This window comes from Orcinus orca, chromosome 17 (assembly GCF_937001465.1).
Source record: "Orcinus orca chromosome 17, mOrcOrc1.1, whole genome shotgun sequence".
NCBI classification, from domain to species: Eukaryota; Metazoa; Chordata; class Mammalia; order Artiodactyla; family Delphinidae; genus Orcinus; species Orcinus orca.
This window is the reverse complement of record NC_064575.1, coordinates 62659680-62677140: the sequence shown is the minus strand read 5'-3', so window position 1 is coordinate 62677140 and position 17461 is coordinate 62659680. Positions and strand designations below refer to the sequence as shown.

General features: G+C 35.4%; 1 protein-coding gene across 1 annotated transcript in view; it reads left to right on the top strand.

The window, feature by feature from the left end:
* CSMD3 (CUB and Sushi multiple domains 3) overlaps positions 1–17461 on the top strand; it is a 1064314-nt gene that overhangs the window by 663366 nt on the left and 383487 nt on the right. The window contains exons 18-20 of the mRNA XM_004265377.3: positions 9229–9416; positions 12351–12539; positions 17236–17352. Coding sequence (XP_004265425.1) covers positions 9229–9416; positions 12351–12539; positions 17236–17352 — 494 coding nt within the window. The remainder of the gene's footprint in view (positions 1–9228; positions 9417–12350; positions 12540–17235; positions 17353–17461) is intronic.

The following is a 17461-nucleotide window of genomic DNA, read 5'->3' as shown; positions in this document are numbered from 1 at the left end:
TTTCCAAATAATGGATTGTATTTATTGCAGAGTAACATCATTTGCTTTCTACTATTCATGAATAACCTAAATTAATTAGGTTGAAAATGAAATTTAAAAAATTAGATAATATAATTAAGGTGGCTACATAGCTATTTTGCAGGTTTTTTTTATATTCTCAAATGTCATGATTGCTTAGAATTAATCTACAGAAAAAAACCCACTAAAAACGTTACAAATATATTAGCCATTAGTTGGCTTCTTGAGATTATCTCAAGTAGCTTAAGTCAATAAAATCTTAAGAATTACAATTTCCTATCAAATGCACAACAAAATAACACCACCACCAACGGACATTTGTGTTTTCATTGTTTATCTCTTCTTAACATAGCCAAATTGTTGTCTTATTCTCAGATTTGCAGAGGAATTTTTGCTTTGTTTCTTCCCTCACTTCTTAAAGTTTCTCATTATATGGCAGCTCCTAACTGAATTCATTTTACTAGTAATAATCCTAAACCTGTCTTTCTAGTCACTTTCCTGTCCTTATCTCCTTGTCCACAAACTATCAGTATCAGTCTTCCTGAGTGCAGCTTTTAAAATGAGAACTATTTCAGTTTAGTCAGAATGGTTTTGAATTACACAAAGAACATTTTAAAAGACACCAGAAATTGAGTAAGAATAGATTCAACTTCATTTTTAATATCATCTAGTGGCTCCATAACATTCGTTTACGATAAACAATAATGTCATAAACAAATGAACACTAGATTGAGGCAATTCATGAGAAATTTGTACAACTATCTTAAAATACAAAGTGAAAGAGATTCAAATTATTGTGTAACTCTAGTCCATTTCCCCTGTTATTATAATGTATTTTTATTGTTCCTTGAGGCAAATCTGTGATGATTTTCTTTTCAAAGATTCACTCCTACTGAACAGTGTTCTCTGTATCACCATTTAATGTTGCTATTCTATTAAGAATTAAGTCTCTTTATGTTTCAGTTCAAAGTAATCCCTGACTCTTCTGTGCACTTTAATTTGGTTGTTATCAACTGACTAGCTATCAAAGTGAAACTCCAATTTCAATACTACAATAGGGGGGAGATTGGTTCAAGATAGCAGAGAAGGATGTGCTCTCACTCCCTCGTATAAGAACGCCAGAATCACAACTAACTGCTGAACAATAATCAACAGGAAGACACTGGAACTCACCAAAAAAGATACCCCACATCCAAACAGAGGAGAAGCCACAATGAGACAATAGGAGGGGCACAATCACAGTAAAATCAAATCCCATAACTGCTGGGTGGGTGACTCACAAACTGGAGAACACTTATACCACAGAAGTCCATCCACTGGAGTGAAAGTTCTGAGCCCCACATCAGGCTTTTCAATCTAGGGATCCAGCAATGGGAGGAGGAATTCCTAGAGTATCAGACTTTGAAGGCTAGGAGGAATTGATTGCAGGACTTCAACAGGACTGGGGGAAACACAGACTCCATTCTTGGAGGGCACATACAAAGTAGTGTGCTCATCAGGACCCAGGGGAAGGAACAGTGACGCCATAGGAGACTGAACCAGACCTACTTGCTAGTGTTGGAGGGTCTCCTGCAGGCATGGGGGCTGGCTGTGTGTCACCATGAGGGCAAGGACACTGACAGGAGAAGTTCTGGGAAGTACTCTTTGGCGTGAGCCCTCCCAGAGTCTGCCATTAGCCCCAACAAAGAGCCCGGTTAGGCTCCAGTGTTGGGTCACCTCGGACCAAACAACCAACAGGGAGGGAACCCAGCCCCATCCATCAGCAGACAAGTAGATTAAAGTTTTACTGAGCTCTGCCCACCAAAGAAACAGCCAGCTCTACCCACCAGCAGTCCCTCCCATCGGGAAACTTGCACAAGCCTCTTAGATAACCTCATCCACCAGAGGGCAGCCAGCAGAAGCAAGAAGATCTAGAATCCTGCAGCCTGTGGAACAAAACCTACATTCACAGAAAGACAGACAATATGAAAAGGCAGAGGGCTACATACCAGGTGAAGGAACAAGGTAAAACCCTAGAAAAACAACTAAATGCAGTGGAGATAGGCAACCTTCCAGAAAAAGAATTCAGAATAATGATACTGAAGATGATCCAGGAAAGAGAATGGAGGCAAATATCGAGAAGATGCAAGAAATGTTTAACAAAGATCTAGAAGAATTAAAGAACAAACAAACAGAGATGAACAACACAATAACTGAAATGAAAAATACATGAGAAGGAATCAATAGCAGAATAACTGAGGCAGAAGAACGGATAAGTGACCTGGAAGACAGAATGGTGGAATTCACTGCTGCGGAACACAATAAAGACAAAAGAATGAAAAGAAATGAAGACAGCCTCAGACACCTCTGGGACAACATTAAACACAACAGCATTCACATTAAAGGGGTCCCAGAAGGAGAAGAAAGGACCAGAGAAAATACTTGAAGAGATTATAGTCGAAAACTTCCCTAACATGGGAAAGGAAATAGCCACCCAAGTCCAGGAAGCAAAGAGAGTCCCATACAGGATAAACCCAAGGAGAAACATGCTGAGACACATAGTAATCAAATTGGCAGAAATTAAAGACAAAGAAAAATTATTGAAAACAGCAAGGGAAAAATGACAAATAACATACATGGGAACTCCCATAAGGTTTACACCTGATTTCTCAGCAGAAACTCTACAACCAGATGGGAGTGGCATGATGTACTTAAAGTGATGAAAGGGAAGAACCTTCAACCAAGATTACTCTACCCAGCAAGGATCGCATTCAGATTCAACAGAGAAATCAAAAGCTTTGCAGACAAGCAAAAGCTAAGAGAATTCAGCACCACCAAATGAGCTCTACAACAAATGCTAAAGGAACTTCTCTAAGTGGGAAACACAAGAGAAGAAAAGGACCTAAAATAACAAACCCAAAACAATTAAGTAAATGGTAATAGGAACATACACATCAAGAATTACCTTAAACGTGAAGAGATTAAATGCTCCAACCAAAAGACACAGGCTTGCTGAATGGATACAAAAACAAGACCCATTAAAATGCTGTCTACAATAGACCCACTTCAGACCTAGGGACACATTCAGACTGAAAGTGAGGGGATGGAAAAAGATATTCCATGCAAATGGAAATCCAAAGAAAGCTGGAGTAGCAAGACTCATATCAGTTAAAATAGACTTTAAAATAAAGAATGTTACAAGAGACAAGGAAGGACATTACATAATGATCAATGTGTCAATCCAAGAAGATATAAAAATTATAAATATATATGCACCGAACATAAGAGCACCTCAATACATAAGGCAACTGCTGACAGCTATAAAAGAGGAAATCGACAGTAACACAATAATAGTGGGGGATTTTAACACCTCACTTACACCAATGGAAAGGTCATCCAAGCAGAAAATTGAGAAGGAAACACAAGGGCTTCGCTGGTGGTGCAGTGGTTGAGAGTCCGCCTGCCGATGCAGGGGACACGGTTTCGTGCCCCGGTCCAGGAAGATCCCACATGCTGTGGAGAGGCTGGGCCCGTGAGCCATGGCCGCTGAGCCTGGGCATCCAGAACCTGTGCTCCGCAATGGGAGAGGCCACAACAGTGAGAGGCCCGCAAACTGTGAAAAAAAAAAAAAAGGAAACACAGGCTTTAAATGACACAGTAGACCAGATAGATTTAATTGATATTTGTAGGAAATTCCATCCAAAAACAGCATATTACACTTTCTTCTCAAGTGTGCATGGAACATTCTCCAGCATAGATCACATCTTGTGTCACAAATAAACCCTCAGTAAATTTAAGAAAATTGAAATCATATCAAGCATCTTTTCTGACCACAACGCTATGAGATTAGAAATAAATTACAGGAAAAAAAAAACGTTAAAAGCACAAACACATGGAGGCTAAACAATACGTTACTAAATAACCAAGAGATCACTGAAGAAATCAAAGAGGAAATCAAAAAATACCTAGAGACAAATGACAATGAAAACACATCAATACAAAACCTATGAGATGCAGCAAAAGCAGTTCTAAGAGGGAAGTTTATAGCCATACAAGCCTACCTCAAAAAATAAGAAAAATCGCAAATAAACAATTAACATTACATCTAAAGGAACCAGAGAAAGAAGAACAAAGAAAATCCAAAGTTAGCAGAAGGAAAGAAATCATCAGTTTCAGAGCAGAAATAAATGAAATAGAAGCAAAAATACAATAGCAAAGATCAATAAAACTAAAACCTGGTTCTTTGAGAAGATAAAACTGATAAACCCATAGCCAGACTCATCAAGAAAAAGAGGGAGAGGACTCAAATTAATAAAATTAGAAATGAAAAAGGAGAAATCACAACTGACACTGCAGAAATATAAAAGATTATAAGAGATTACTACAAGCAACTCTGTGCCAATAAAATGGACAACGTGGAAGAAATGGACAAATTCTTAGAAATGTATAACCTTCCAAGACTGAACCAGGAAGGAACAGAAAATATGAACAGACCAATCAGAAGTAATGAAATTGAAACTGTTATTAAAAATGTTCCAACAAACAAAAGTCCAGGACCAGATGGCTTCACAGGTGAATTCTATCAATCATTTAGACAAGAGCTAACACCTAGCCTTCTCAAACTCTTCCAAAAAATTGCAGAGGAAGGAATACTCCCAAACTCATTCTGTGAGTCCACCATCACCCTGGTAACAAAACAAGACATAGATACTACAAAAAAAGAAAATTGCAAACCAGTATGACTGATGAATATAGGTGCAATAATCCTCAACAAAATACTAGCAAACAGAATCCAACAAGACATTAAAAGGATCATACACCATGATCAATTGGGATTCATCACAGGGATGCAAGGATTCTTCAATATACGCAAATCAATCAATGTGTTACACCATATTAACAAATTGAAGAAGAAAAACCACATGATCATCTCAATAGATGCAGAAAAAGCTTTTGACAAAATTCAGCACCCATTGATGATAAAAAAACTCTCCAGAAAGTGGGCATATAGGGAACCTACCTCAACATAATAAAGGCGATATACGACAAACCCACAGCAAACATCATTCTAAATTGTGAAAAACTGAAAACATTTCCTCTAAGATCAGGAACAAGATAAGGATGTCCACTCTCACCACTATTATTCAACATTGTTTTGGAGGTCCAAGCCATGGCAATCAGAGAAGAAAAAGAAATAAAAGGAATCCAAATTGGAAAAGAAGAAGTAAAACTGTCACTGTTTGCAGATGACATGATGATACTATACATATAGAATGCTAAAGATGCCACCAGAAAACTACTAGAGGTAATCAATGAATGTGGTAAAGTTACAGGATACAAAATTAATGCATAGAATTCTCTTGCATTCCTATACACTATGGATGAAAAACATGAAAGAGAAATTAAGGAATCACTCCCATTTACCATTGCAACAAAAAGAATAAAATACCTAGGAATCTACATAAGGAGACAAAAGACCTATATGCATAAAACTATAAGACACTGATGAAAGAAATTAAAGATTATACAAACAGATGTAGAGATATACCATGTTCTTGTATTGGAAGAATCAATTTTGTGAAAATGACTATACTACCCAAAGCAATCTACAGATTCAATGCAATCTCTATCAAATTACCAATGGCATTTTTCACAAAACTAGAACAAACAATCTTAAAATTTGTATGGAGACACAGAAGACCCTGAATAGCCAAAGCAGTCTTGAGGGGAAAAAATGGAGCTGGAACAATGAGACTCGCTGACTTCAGACTATACTACAAAGCTACAGTAATCAAGACAATATGTTACTGGCACAAAAACAGAAATATAAATCAATGGAACAGGATAGAAAGCCCAGAGATAAACCCACGCACCTATGGTAAACTAATCTATGACAAAGGAGGCAGGTATATACAATGGAGAAAAGACAGTCTCTTCAATAATTGGTGCTGGGAAAATTGGACAGCTACATGTAAAAGAATGAAATTAGAACACTCCTTTACACCATACACAAAGTAAACTCAAAATGGATTAGAGACCTAAATGTAAGACCAGACACTAAAACTCTTAGAGGAAAACATAGGCAGAATACTCTTTGACATAAATCACAGCAAGATCTTTTTTGATCTACCTGGTAGAGTAATGGAAATAAAAACAAAAATAAACAAATGGGACCTAATGAAACTTAAAAGCTTTTGCAAAGCAAAGGAAACTGCAAACAAGACGAAAAGACAACCTTCAGAATGGGAGAAAATGTTTACAGACTAATCAGCGGACAAAGGATTAATCTCCAAAATATATAAGCAGCTCATGCAGCTCAACATTAAAAAAAAAAACAACCCAATCAGAAAATGGGCAGAAGACATAAATAGACATTTCTACAAAGGGGACATACAGATGGCCAAGAAGCACATGAAAAGCTGCTCAACATCACTAGTTATTAGAGAAATGCAAATCAAAACTACAATGAGGTATCACCTCACACCAGTTAGAATGGGCATCATCAGAAAACCTACAAGCAAGAAATGCTGGAGAGGGTGTGAGAAAAGGGAACACTCTTGCACTGTTGGTGGGAATGTAAATTGTTACAGCCACTATGGAGAACAGTATGGACGTTCCTTAAAAAACTAAAAATAGAATTACCATATGACCCAACCATCCCACTCCTGGGCATATACCCAGAGAAAACCATAATTCAAAAAGACACATGCACCCCAATGTTCATTGCTTCGCTATTTACAATAGCCAGATCATGGAATCAACCTAAATGCCCATCGACAGATGAATGGATTAAAAAGTTGTGGTACATATATACAATGGAATATTACTCAGCCATAAAAAGGAACGAACTTGGGTCATTTGTAGAGACGTGTATGAATCTAGAGACTGTCATACAGAATGAAGTAAGTTGGAAAGAGTAAAACAAATACCGCATATTAGCACATACATGTGGAGCCTAGAAAAATGGTACAGATGAACCAGTTTGCAGGGCAGAAATAGAGACACAGATGTAGAGAACGAACGTGTGGACACCAAGGGGGGAAGTGGTGGGGGGTGGGGGTGGTGGTGTAATTAATTGGGCGATTGGGATTGACATGTATACACTATGTATAAAATGGATGACTAATAGGAACCTGCTGTATAAAAGTTAAAAAAAAACTCCTAAGGCTTCCCTGGTGGCTCAGTGGTTGAGAGTCTGCCTGCTGATGCAGGGGACAGGGCTTCGTGCCCCGGTCTGGGAGGATCCCACATACCGTGTAGCAGCTGGGCCCGTGAGCCATGGCCGCTGAGCCTGCGCGTCTGGAGCCTGTGCTCCGCCAACGGAGAGGCCACAACAGTGAGAGGCCTGCGGACAGCAAAAAAAAAAAAAAAAAAACTCCTAAAAAAAAAATATTTTGTATATATATTGTAGTGTATATATATATATATATATATATATATATATACACACTACAATAGATTGACTACCAAATAATGGATTCACAATGCGTAATTGCCTGATCATTTTTTTAAAGGAAATAGTGTATTCTTATACATTTACTACTCTAAATCATATTATTGGAAAAGTTATTTTTAGACAAATACAATATATTCCAGGTTGCAAAATAAAGAGTAAGATAAACTTATGAAATCCATTCATTTTACTAAGTCTTGCTTAATAGGATGTAACAGTGGTACAAATCTAAAAATATTTCATTTGTCTTTCTTAAATAGCATTAAATTATACATTTTGACTACTTTTGTGCCATGTTTATATTCATATTGGAGATTTTATAATGAAATAAAGTTTCTAATTTTTAAATGTTTCTTTCAATTTTTTTTTACCAGGTTTTGAGTTTTATTTGTTTTAGTTTTATTTTTCTGAGGAATAATGTAGTTTAATCTTGTAATACTGGAAAAGACTGGTAGGTATGATAAAGTTATTATCTGAAAATTGGTGGACATTTCAAGTTATAATTATTTTTAAAAGTGTACTGAATATAACTAGTTGCCAAAAAATGTGTTGGAAGATATATTCTAAAAGGGTGAAAATGCATGGTTAGTACTGAAGTATCCAAGCATACTGAGTGCTTTTTTGATAAAGTTGATAACAGCCCTAGAGAAAAGAAAGTATTGTTTTCTTTAAAATACATTCATTCTTTCATTTATCCAATAAGTACTTACTGAGTGTCTACTATATGCAAAACATCAACAAAAACAGAAACTGTCTGAACTCATGGAGCTTATAGACTCTTAATGGAGACAGCTGTCAAACAAGCAAACAACTGTGATTAGTGTCACAAAAGGCACAATAAATCGTGGCAATATAGTAAAACTAACCTACATTGTGAGGTCAGGGAAGGGCTTCCTGTGGACCAGTTTAAGCTGAAAGCTGAAATATGTATAGGAAAACCTTGGTGAAGGCAGGAATAGAATGTTCTGGGCTGCAGTTTCATTATGGGAAGTGAGTAAGATGCTCAACTATTCATGATTCCACATAGATGTTTTTCCCCCAACTAAGATTTCTGATCCAGATTCAGACTGTGGTATACTCTTGAAGTGCAAGGAAGGAATGCAAAATTTTATTTTATTATGAATATGTTATACATGTTAAAAGTAACTCTGTGTTGAATACAATTTATAAAACAATTGTATCTTTTAAAAAATTGAAAACAATAGCAGCAACAACAGCCAAAAATCTAAATAAAAATTGTATAAAAAATGTAATGGCCAAAAGAGATTTATCAAAAATAAAACAACTATATGAAGCAGAGGTCAGATTTGAAGTATACTGTTAAGATGAAATTCTGATGATCTGACTGAAGATAAATAAGTATACTGTTAAGATGAAATTCTGATGATCTAATTGAAGATTGAAAATAAATACATAATTTTCCATAGAAATGAGGAAAGCAAAAGAAAGATGACTCCAAAAACATGCTTGGTTAATGAAAAGGCTATTTATTTACTGAAGATAATCTGTAACATTTGAAAGAAATCTTACTTGCGAACAACAAGTATGTATTCATACTTTTTAAATGAAAATTGTCCATAGGAATAAGAGCTTATAACTTTGGTATTCTTAAATGGTGGGGCCTTAAATGATATATAAGATATTAGAAAAGCTTAAGAAAACTGTATATAAAGCTGGTAAAAATTATAAATAATAAGTTAAATAGCAATCTAAAGTGTTATTTTCCTATACAGTGTTATTCTAATAAATATGTTTTCACATATGTCTCTTAACCGTAGATTTCAGACTGAACTGAATTATGATGTTCTGGAAGTTCATGATGGGCCAAATCTTCTGTCACCCTTGCTTGGATCTTACAATGGCACACAGGTGCCCCAGTTTCTATTTAGTAGCAGTAATTTTATATACCTTCTATTTACAACAGACAATAGCCGTTCTAATAATGGTTTCAAGATTCATTATGAAAGTAAGTAATGCCAACATGTTTTTTGATCTCGTTACTCTGTTTTCCATACTTTTGGTATTACCATTGTATAATTAAGAGAACTAGGAGATTTATTAAAGAAAAGAAGATCAAAGCTTTCCTTGACCTATGAGAATGCTAATAGGTTACAAGGTGTGTGTTTTAGTAAATCCTGTATTAGATTTTTTCCAACAATATCTATGTAATATCATTATGAAGGGAAATACTAAGGAAACGTCAGAAATAGCAAATAAAAAAATCTTTAAAAATGAGTTCATGTAATCGTTATTTGTGCTGAAAAGCCAACAATAGGCAGTACATGGCAGTCTAAGATGTATATGAACATTGACAAATTCTTTTAGCATTTACTTCATAAATTCAATCATACTTTTATATTTTATTCATACTCATTGCATACATTTCCATTAAAAATATTCAATTTTATTATTTTGTATGAAGTATTGAAAATTATATTAACAGTGAAAAGTAAAATACATACTCATATATATGCAGCTATGGCTAACATAACTAGCCAAAGGCTATATATTAAAAGAGGCTCTAATTCAGTGTTGGAATCAGTTTAGAATAATTTCACTTAAAATACTTTTTGTTTAAGAAGTCTAAAATATGTCTGATTTTTTAAAAACTTGATGCTGGTATATGCAAAGAAACGAGTCTCTGTTTTGTTTATAAACATCTGACATATTTAAATAAATGTGGTTGTATTGTATATGATGTATGGTTGCATACATATATATAAACTCACATATGCACACATTTTCATCTAAAAATACATTGCCATATATCTTTTCATGAAAAAGTTTTGGTGAATGTATCTGACAGTACATTTAAGATTACTGCAAGATATCTTTATATCAGTTTCAGATAGATATTATATCACTTCTTTTTACATTCAAGTCTCCTATGCCCCCTTCCCCCTCAGGAGAAAATTTCAGCATTTAAAATTTGTAATTTTATATCCCATGTAGGGTGTCTCTCTTCAGTAAATCTGGTTGGGCGCATGGGTTTTTAAAATCGTTAATATATATTTATAGCTATTTTCTTTTTAACCTTATCCACAATATTATTTAATTATATTAACTTCCCTTTATTTAGAGCTTTGTGGCATGGAAGTATATTTCCTAAACATTATTGTAAAATGCAATGAGAGGATTAACACATGCTTGGGAATTCAAATGAATTTAAAGGACTTTAATTGAGATCTTTAGCATTTATTAGTTAAAGCTGAGTCAGAGTAGTCATTTTTTTTTTAAAAAAATCTATTTCAAAATTAATTTTCACTAGCAATTAATTTGTATCAATATGCTAGAATGGGCAGACACCTTTTTCGTTTTGTCCATTGTTCTATCCTATGCCCGATATATCACATTCAGTCCCATTTCAACCAAGGTATGTGGTTGTAATCATGTTCTCAGACACAGGATTATTTTAAGGATTAAGTTAAACCATCATGCAAAGTGTTATTAAAAGTGTGGGGATTTTCAATAAACTGACCCAACAGATTTAGTTCAGATTCTTGCTAAAACTGAACTAAGTGGGCTAAGGACAGAGCCCAAGGGTCAGACCTAATCCTAAGAAGGACTTGGAGGAGCCTAACAAGTTTAGCTAAGGCAGAGTCTTTATTACAGACAGCAAGTTTGTCACTTATAGGCCCTGGTGAAATAGTCCAAGTTATTATTGAGGGCTAGTGCCTAAATAGTAGAGTGGAGGCTAAGAAATGCTGAGGTTGATGAGAGGTGCAACAGACATTGATTTTGGTCAAATCTGGCCAGGAGGCAGTGATTTTCAATTTAAATTTGTTTACAAAAGATCATTTTCTTTCATTTTTATTCTAATTAGTCTTCTGGTTTACTTAGTAACATCTCAAACCCTTTCCTACCAAGAAAACAAATAAAACACTTTTTCTGTTGACACTTTCTTAATAAGTTTCTCAAGCTGAAGGAAACCAAACTATCTTCTTTAAATGAATCATTCACATGCCTCAAAATCAGCAGAGTAAAACTTTAATTATTATACTACTTAAAACATTAAAAATGTATTTGGTGTTTGGTGAATTTGTATTTTAATAGAATCCATTAAAAGAGAAAACTCGATCTCTCCAGTTGAACCAAAATTTTATGGGAAGGATTTCTTGCAATGCTACCAGTGATTGCACTCTAGAATTTTATTTTATTCCCTGTCTTGGGCACTTTTACCCCTTATGTCTTCCTTTCAAAACAGGAAGATTACAAAAACTGTACCAATAAGATAAGATTATTTATCGTTTACAAAACACATTAAAATAATAAAAATAACTCAGAACAGACTTTCCTTTTTTTGTTTTAGTACAATCCCTCAACCCCAAGGGGGTTTATTATGTTGTATTTCTTGAAATACAGATGTAATAATGTTTCTTGGATATCTAAATATTACATAAAACAAGACAATGATAAGTGGATGCAGAACAAATCCATAGACACAGATACCAATCTCTGAAGACATATTTAGAGCCTCCTAAAGCAATCAAATGGAGTTTTAATGATAAAACTAATTTCATAGAATTATTTTAATGACCAAATTAGGCAAATTTTGCAAACATTTTAGAGTTGTACCTGGAATATAATAAGTTCAAACATTAATTATTGCTATGATTATTATTGTATATGTGTGTATATATATAATTTATAATACAAAGTTTGATAGATAATTGTACATTTTCAAGTTTTTATATAACTAATGGCCTGAGTTTTTGGTCCTTGTGGGTAGGAAATGTCAAAAAATTTGTTAAATAAACTGCTAGTTTTTAAAATAAAGCTATGGGCACATTAATTTATTTGTAAAAATTACCACTCACAATTGTTTGAAGGAATGAGAATCAATTTCAGCGATTTGACTCTCATCAAGCTTACTCTTTTTCATATTCCCTTTGTTTTCCAGGTGTTACAGTGAACACCTATTCTTGCTTGGACCCTGGCATACCTGTACATGGTCATCGCTATGGTCATGATTTCTCCATCGGATCTACTGTTTCATTTAGTTGTGACCCAGGATACAGGCTGAGCCATGAAGAGCCCCTTCTATGTGAGAAAAACCACTGGTGGAGTCATCCACTTCCAACATGTGATGGTAAGAATTCATTCAATATGCAAAATAAACTGATTTATAAACCAAAAAAAAAAATCAACATAATCTTGTAAAATGTGAGGCTGAACATAAATATAAGTATTTCATATGTTTAAAAGAATATCTTGAAGTCTGCCAATTTTATGTTATCAAACCATTAATAAAGAAACAAAAGAATTAATATTGATAATCAGCCAAACTTACCCCATGCCTAAGGATGCTATATGTATTTTTAAAATGTGTTGAGGTAACCATTTTAGATGCCCATTGTGTGCTTCGGGTCCTTGAAAAAATAGCATTGAAGGTGTCATGTTGGTGTCAGATGAATGCAATGAAGAGATAGAGCATTTACCTCCTGCCTGAAAGGCAACATGTACTAATCCAAATTTTACCTAGCTACGCAGCACTGTGGCAATGTACCAGACTGCCCTGTGGTGGCAAGTTCCTGGCTATAGAAAATATTATACCAGTGTCCTTACCTCTTCTTTGTTTCTGTGGAGACTAAGTCAGCAATCCTTCATTTTTCAGAAAACCCATATGAAAATACAGTGAAAGAAGCTGCTTTCCTCTGATTGGGAAGTGCTTGCACACTTGCTTTATAAAAACACACACAATGTAAATCTATTCATTATTTAGTTCTGGGCTTTAATTTTTATTTATAACACTATTTATTATTTTGCCAAGTGGAAGATTAAGTTTTCATTTCATAATTAAATTTTCAAATACTGTCAGTGCCATCATTTTTCTGTAACAGCTTTAGGTCAGTTTGTTTTTTTGCTTCTTTGTTTATTTATTTATTTATTTATTTAATTCATTTATTTTTGGCTGTGTTGGGTCTTCGTTGCTGAATGCAGGCTTTCACTAGTTGCAGTGAGCAGCAGCTACTCTTCATTGAGGTGCACAGGCTTCTCACCATGGTGGCTTCTTTTGTTGCAGAGCATGGGCTCTAAGTGCAAGCACATAGGCTCAGTAGTTGTGGCTTGCGGGCTCTAAAGCACAGGCTCAGTAGTTGTGGCACACGGGCTTAGTTGCTCTGCGGCATGTGGGATCCTCCAGGACCCGTGTCACCTGCATTGGCAGGTGGATTCTTAACCACTGCACCACCAGGGAAGCCCGGTCAATTTGTTTTTATAACGAGGTTTAAAAGAATCATCAGCACTTCTTCCCTGTATTTGGTACAATACCATTTGTAATACCGTTCTCGTGGTTGTAAGTGACAGAACCCCATCTCTAACTGATTTTAAAAAATGAAAGCAGAATTTGTTGTTCAAAGTTTCAAACTTAGAAAAGGTATGGGTGACATACTTCTCATTGCTAATTATAATCATGAATTCAAACATTTTCAAGGATATCTCTATTTCCATCTTGGCTTTTCTCTCTCTATTGGCATCATTCTCTTTAACTGCAGCCAGGCTTTTTCCATACGGGAAGTGGAGAATACACTCTCATGAAGATGGAAACATGTAACCTCGTATTTCCAGGATCAGAGGAGAATGAGAGTTCTTCCTTGTTGTTCTAATTAGAAAAATCCCAGGAAAGGTCTCTAATCAGTCCATAATTATACTCGTAACTGTAGAAAAGGAGAAGCACACTTTACGATTGGCTTTCTCCAGGTCCTGTGTCCATCCGTCCTTGTGGTTGGAGACAAATGATTGTGGTGTAAAGGTACTATGTTTGTCAGGTCCTGGTGAAGCCACATGATTGGCATGAGTAAATTCACCAAAGTAAAAAGGTGTGGCGGCAATGTTATCAGAAGAAGCAGGAGAATAAAAATAATGTCCAAGTATACCAGCATGCTTAAATATTATTAATAATAAAAGTGAGTGTATCTAGTTTTCCTGGGAGCAACATAGGCCCTCATCATCTCTTGTCAACGCAACTTCAATCAACCTTAAATTCAATATCCAACTACTTCAATCTAACCTCCTTTCTTCACACTAAGGGTATTTCATGCTCTATCCCATGTCAAAAAATGCTTAATGGCTCTCTGTTTCCTAGGAATGAAAGTCCAAATTATTAGTCATGGAATTCATGATTCTTCACCATGTGTCCTCCTCTTTTGTATCCCCATTTCATTCTGAGCATAACTGGACAAGGGCTAAATTATATTCATTTTTTGAATGTCTGAGCTTTGTATAAAGCCTCTAAAATTAACTGAACTCAAATACTTATAACTAGTAAACTGATTTGATTAGGGTTTTCCTTCAGTTTAAACATTTTCCCCGGAGGCAGCTAATCTAAACTTCCTGGGGTTAAAGGGAGGAGAAGTGAATAAACAGAATTGATTTTCCAGATCCAAGAGTATAACCTCCATTGGCCTAGATTGCCTGGATATTCAAGGTACAGCATGCCTCACTTTTATACACATCAGCTCTTATAGTTTCTTCATAGCCCATAGTTAATTGATTCACAAAGCACACTAGTCAGTGAGGGTTGGTGGTGATAATAATAATAATAGCTAACATTTAATGAGGGTTTACCATGTGCTGGTACTGCTGTAGGTGCTTTAGGTATATTAACTTGTTTTATCAAAATAACTCTATGAGGTAAGTGCCATTATGATCACCACTTAACAGATGAGAAAATTAAGGCAAACAGAGATTGAGTATGTTGCCCTGTGTCATCCCACTAGTTAATGGCAGAATCAGGATTGAAACTCAGGCAGCCTTGATCCAGATCCTGTGCACAAGTCTACTATTACACGGCCTCCTGCCCACATTCTCTGCAATAGTAAAGTACTAAGATTCTTTAAAATGAAGAGTACAATTGTAGATTTGTTATTCTTTCCTCAGTGATGCCACATGTTTAAGAATTTTGTATAAAAAATACATATAGCTGTTTAAATAGTTTATGGATATTCTGTACTCCTTGGAATATGTGACTGAAAAATAGGAAATTTTCACAAGGAAATTTTAAAAACTTAGCACCATCAAGATACAATGGAAATGGTATACCTAGCCCTTAACTTGATCACAAAAGCTCAATGAGGCTTTTTTTTTTAATTGTACAAAAATTGAAAGTTTCAGTAAGAATAATCACCAATAAAGGTCTGTGCAGGCTCTAAACAGGAGCCTAGGCTTCCAGACCATGAATATTATTGTAAATGTCTTAATAATAAATGAAATTGGAAGCATAGCCTTATCTTGGTCTCAAGAAGGTGGCCTATAAGACAACTTCAAGTGAGGTACTAGTCAAGACCTTCTTTTATTCCTTAGTGAAGTAAAAGAAGTAGCAAAGGGAAGAGTGTTGTTTTTCTTTTCTTTTTTTTAATTAATTAATTTATTTATTTTTGGCTGTGTTGGGTCTTTGTTGCTGTGCGTGGGCTTTCTCTAGTTGCAGTGAGTGGAGGCTACTCTTCGTTGTGGTGCACAGGCTTCTGATAGGGTGGCTTCTTTTGTTGCAGAGCACAGGCTCTAGGCGCAGGGGTTTCAGTAGTTGTGTCTCACGGGCTCTAGAGCACAGGCTCGGTAGTTGTGGTGCACGGGCTTAGTTGCTCCACAGCATGTGGGATCTTCCCGGACCAGGGCTCGAACACGTGTCCCCTGCATTGGCAGGTGGATTCTTAACCACTGCACCACCAGGGAAGCCCCAAGAATGATTTTTAATTGTGTGTATATTTATGTAAATCTAAGCCTGCTTAAATACTTCTAGGAACTGCAGACTTACTATTTCTAGTCAGGTCAGTGTAGAATAGCAGCCAGATTGCCTCAACTCTTCCTTCTCAGCATTGCCACTTGGAAGAAATCATGGAAGACAATAAAGCCAAAACTCACTTTTCTGGTATCCCAGAGAAGTTGAGCAAGGATCAGAGCAGATAAGGCTGTATGTTGCATTCACAGTTCTTACTGCCCTTACCCATGTTGCCCATGTCCAAGAGAGTAGACATCTCCAAGTGGAATAGAATAAGGAGTCAACTTTTCTCTGCTTCCACGAGAATGTACATTCTTACCTGACTATATCTTTGTTTCCTTTAATTTTTAATACTGGTAAAATTATCTGGCATATCATAACCACTGATGGTAGAAGGCATTGTAAACTGTCATTTATTCTAGAGTAAATGAACATTGAATTAAATTTCAATTTCTTTGACCTCAGTTCATAAACATTTATTTAGTTTTATTATCTTGGAGTATTTACTTAAAAATCAATATCCTCTCAGAAACCCCTTTTTGTTCACGGTATTTCCCAGAGAAATGTACAAGTGCGGAAGCAGCCTTCAAAATTTCGGTTTACTTCACTGTTTTAAAAAGAATTCTATGAAGAATGACATATATCCCTTTAGGAATCTAAATAATTTTGTATAATTAACAATTTGTTTTCTTAAAGTTTAGTAAAAGAGGGACTGCTAAAGAATTAATTACTCATGTTTAATTTACAACCAATTTATGCAAATGTTGCTTATAATTAGAAATGTGTAAGATAAGTATGTACTTCAAATGCAAATGTGGAAATTTGAGCTAAATTCTCCTGGGGCCAGTATTAATTCTCAGATACTATTACATATCTTTTTCTTCTCTTTGCTGCTGCAAAGGATGAAATGATTTCTTAGTATTGGAAGAGGTCTTTACACATTGCTGTTATTACCAGGAAGTAACTTAAGCAAAAATAATCAGACTCATTCTATTTTAAGAGAGATTTGTTCAGCCTCTGCCTCTCTAACTATACCTGATCAGATGACTACATTTCTTTGTATTTTCAGCATTATGTGGAGGAGATGTTAGAGGGCCTAGTGGAACAATCTTATCACCTGGTTACCCAGAATTTTATCCAAATTCTCTGAATTGTACGTGGACTGTTGATGTAACCCATGGAAAAGGTAATTTGCCTCATACAATGATAATGGGCTATCTTCTGAATTTTCATTGCATCTATTTTTATTTCATTGTCCTTTACAATGTCATTTTGCATGAGCAAAACCAGATCAG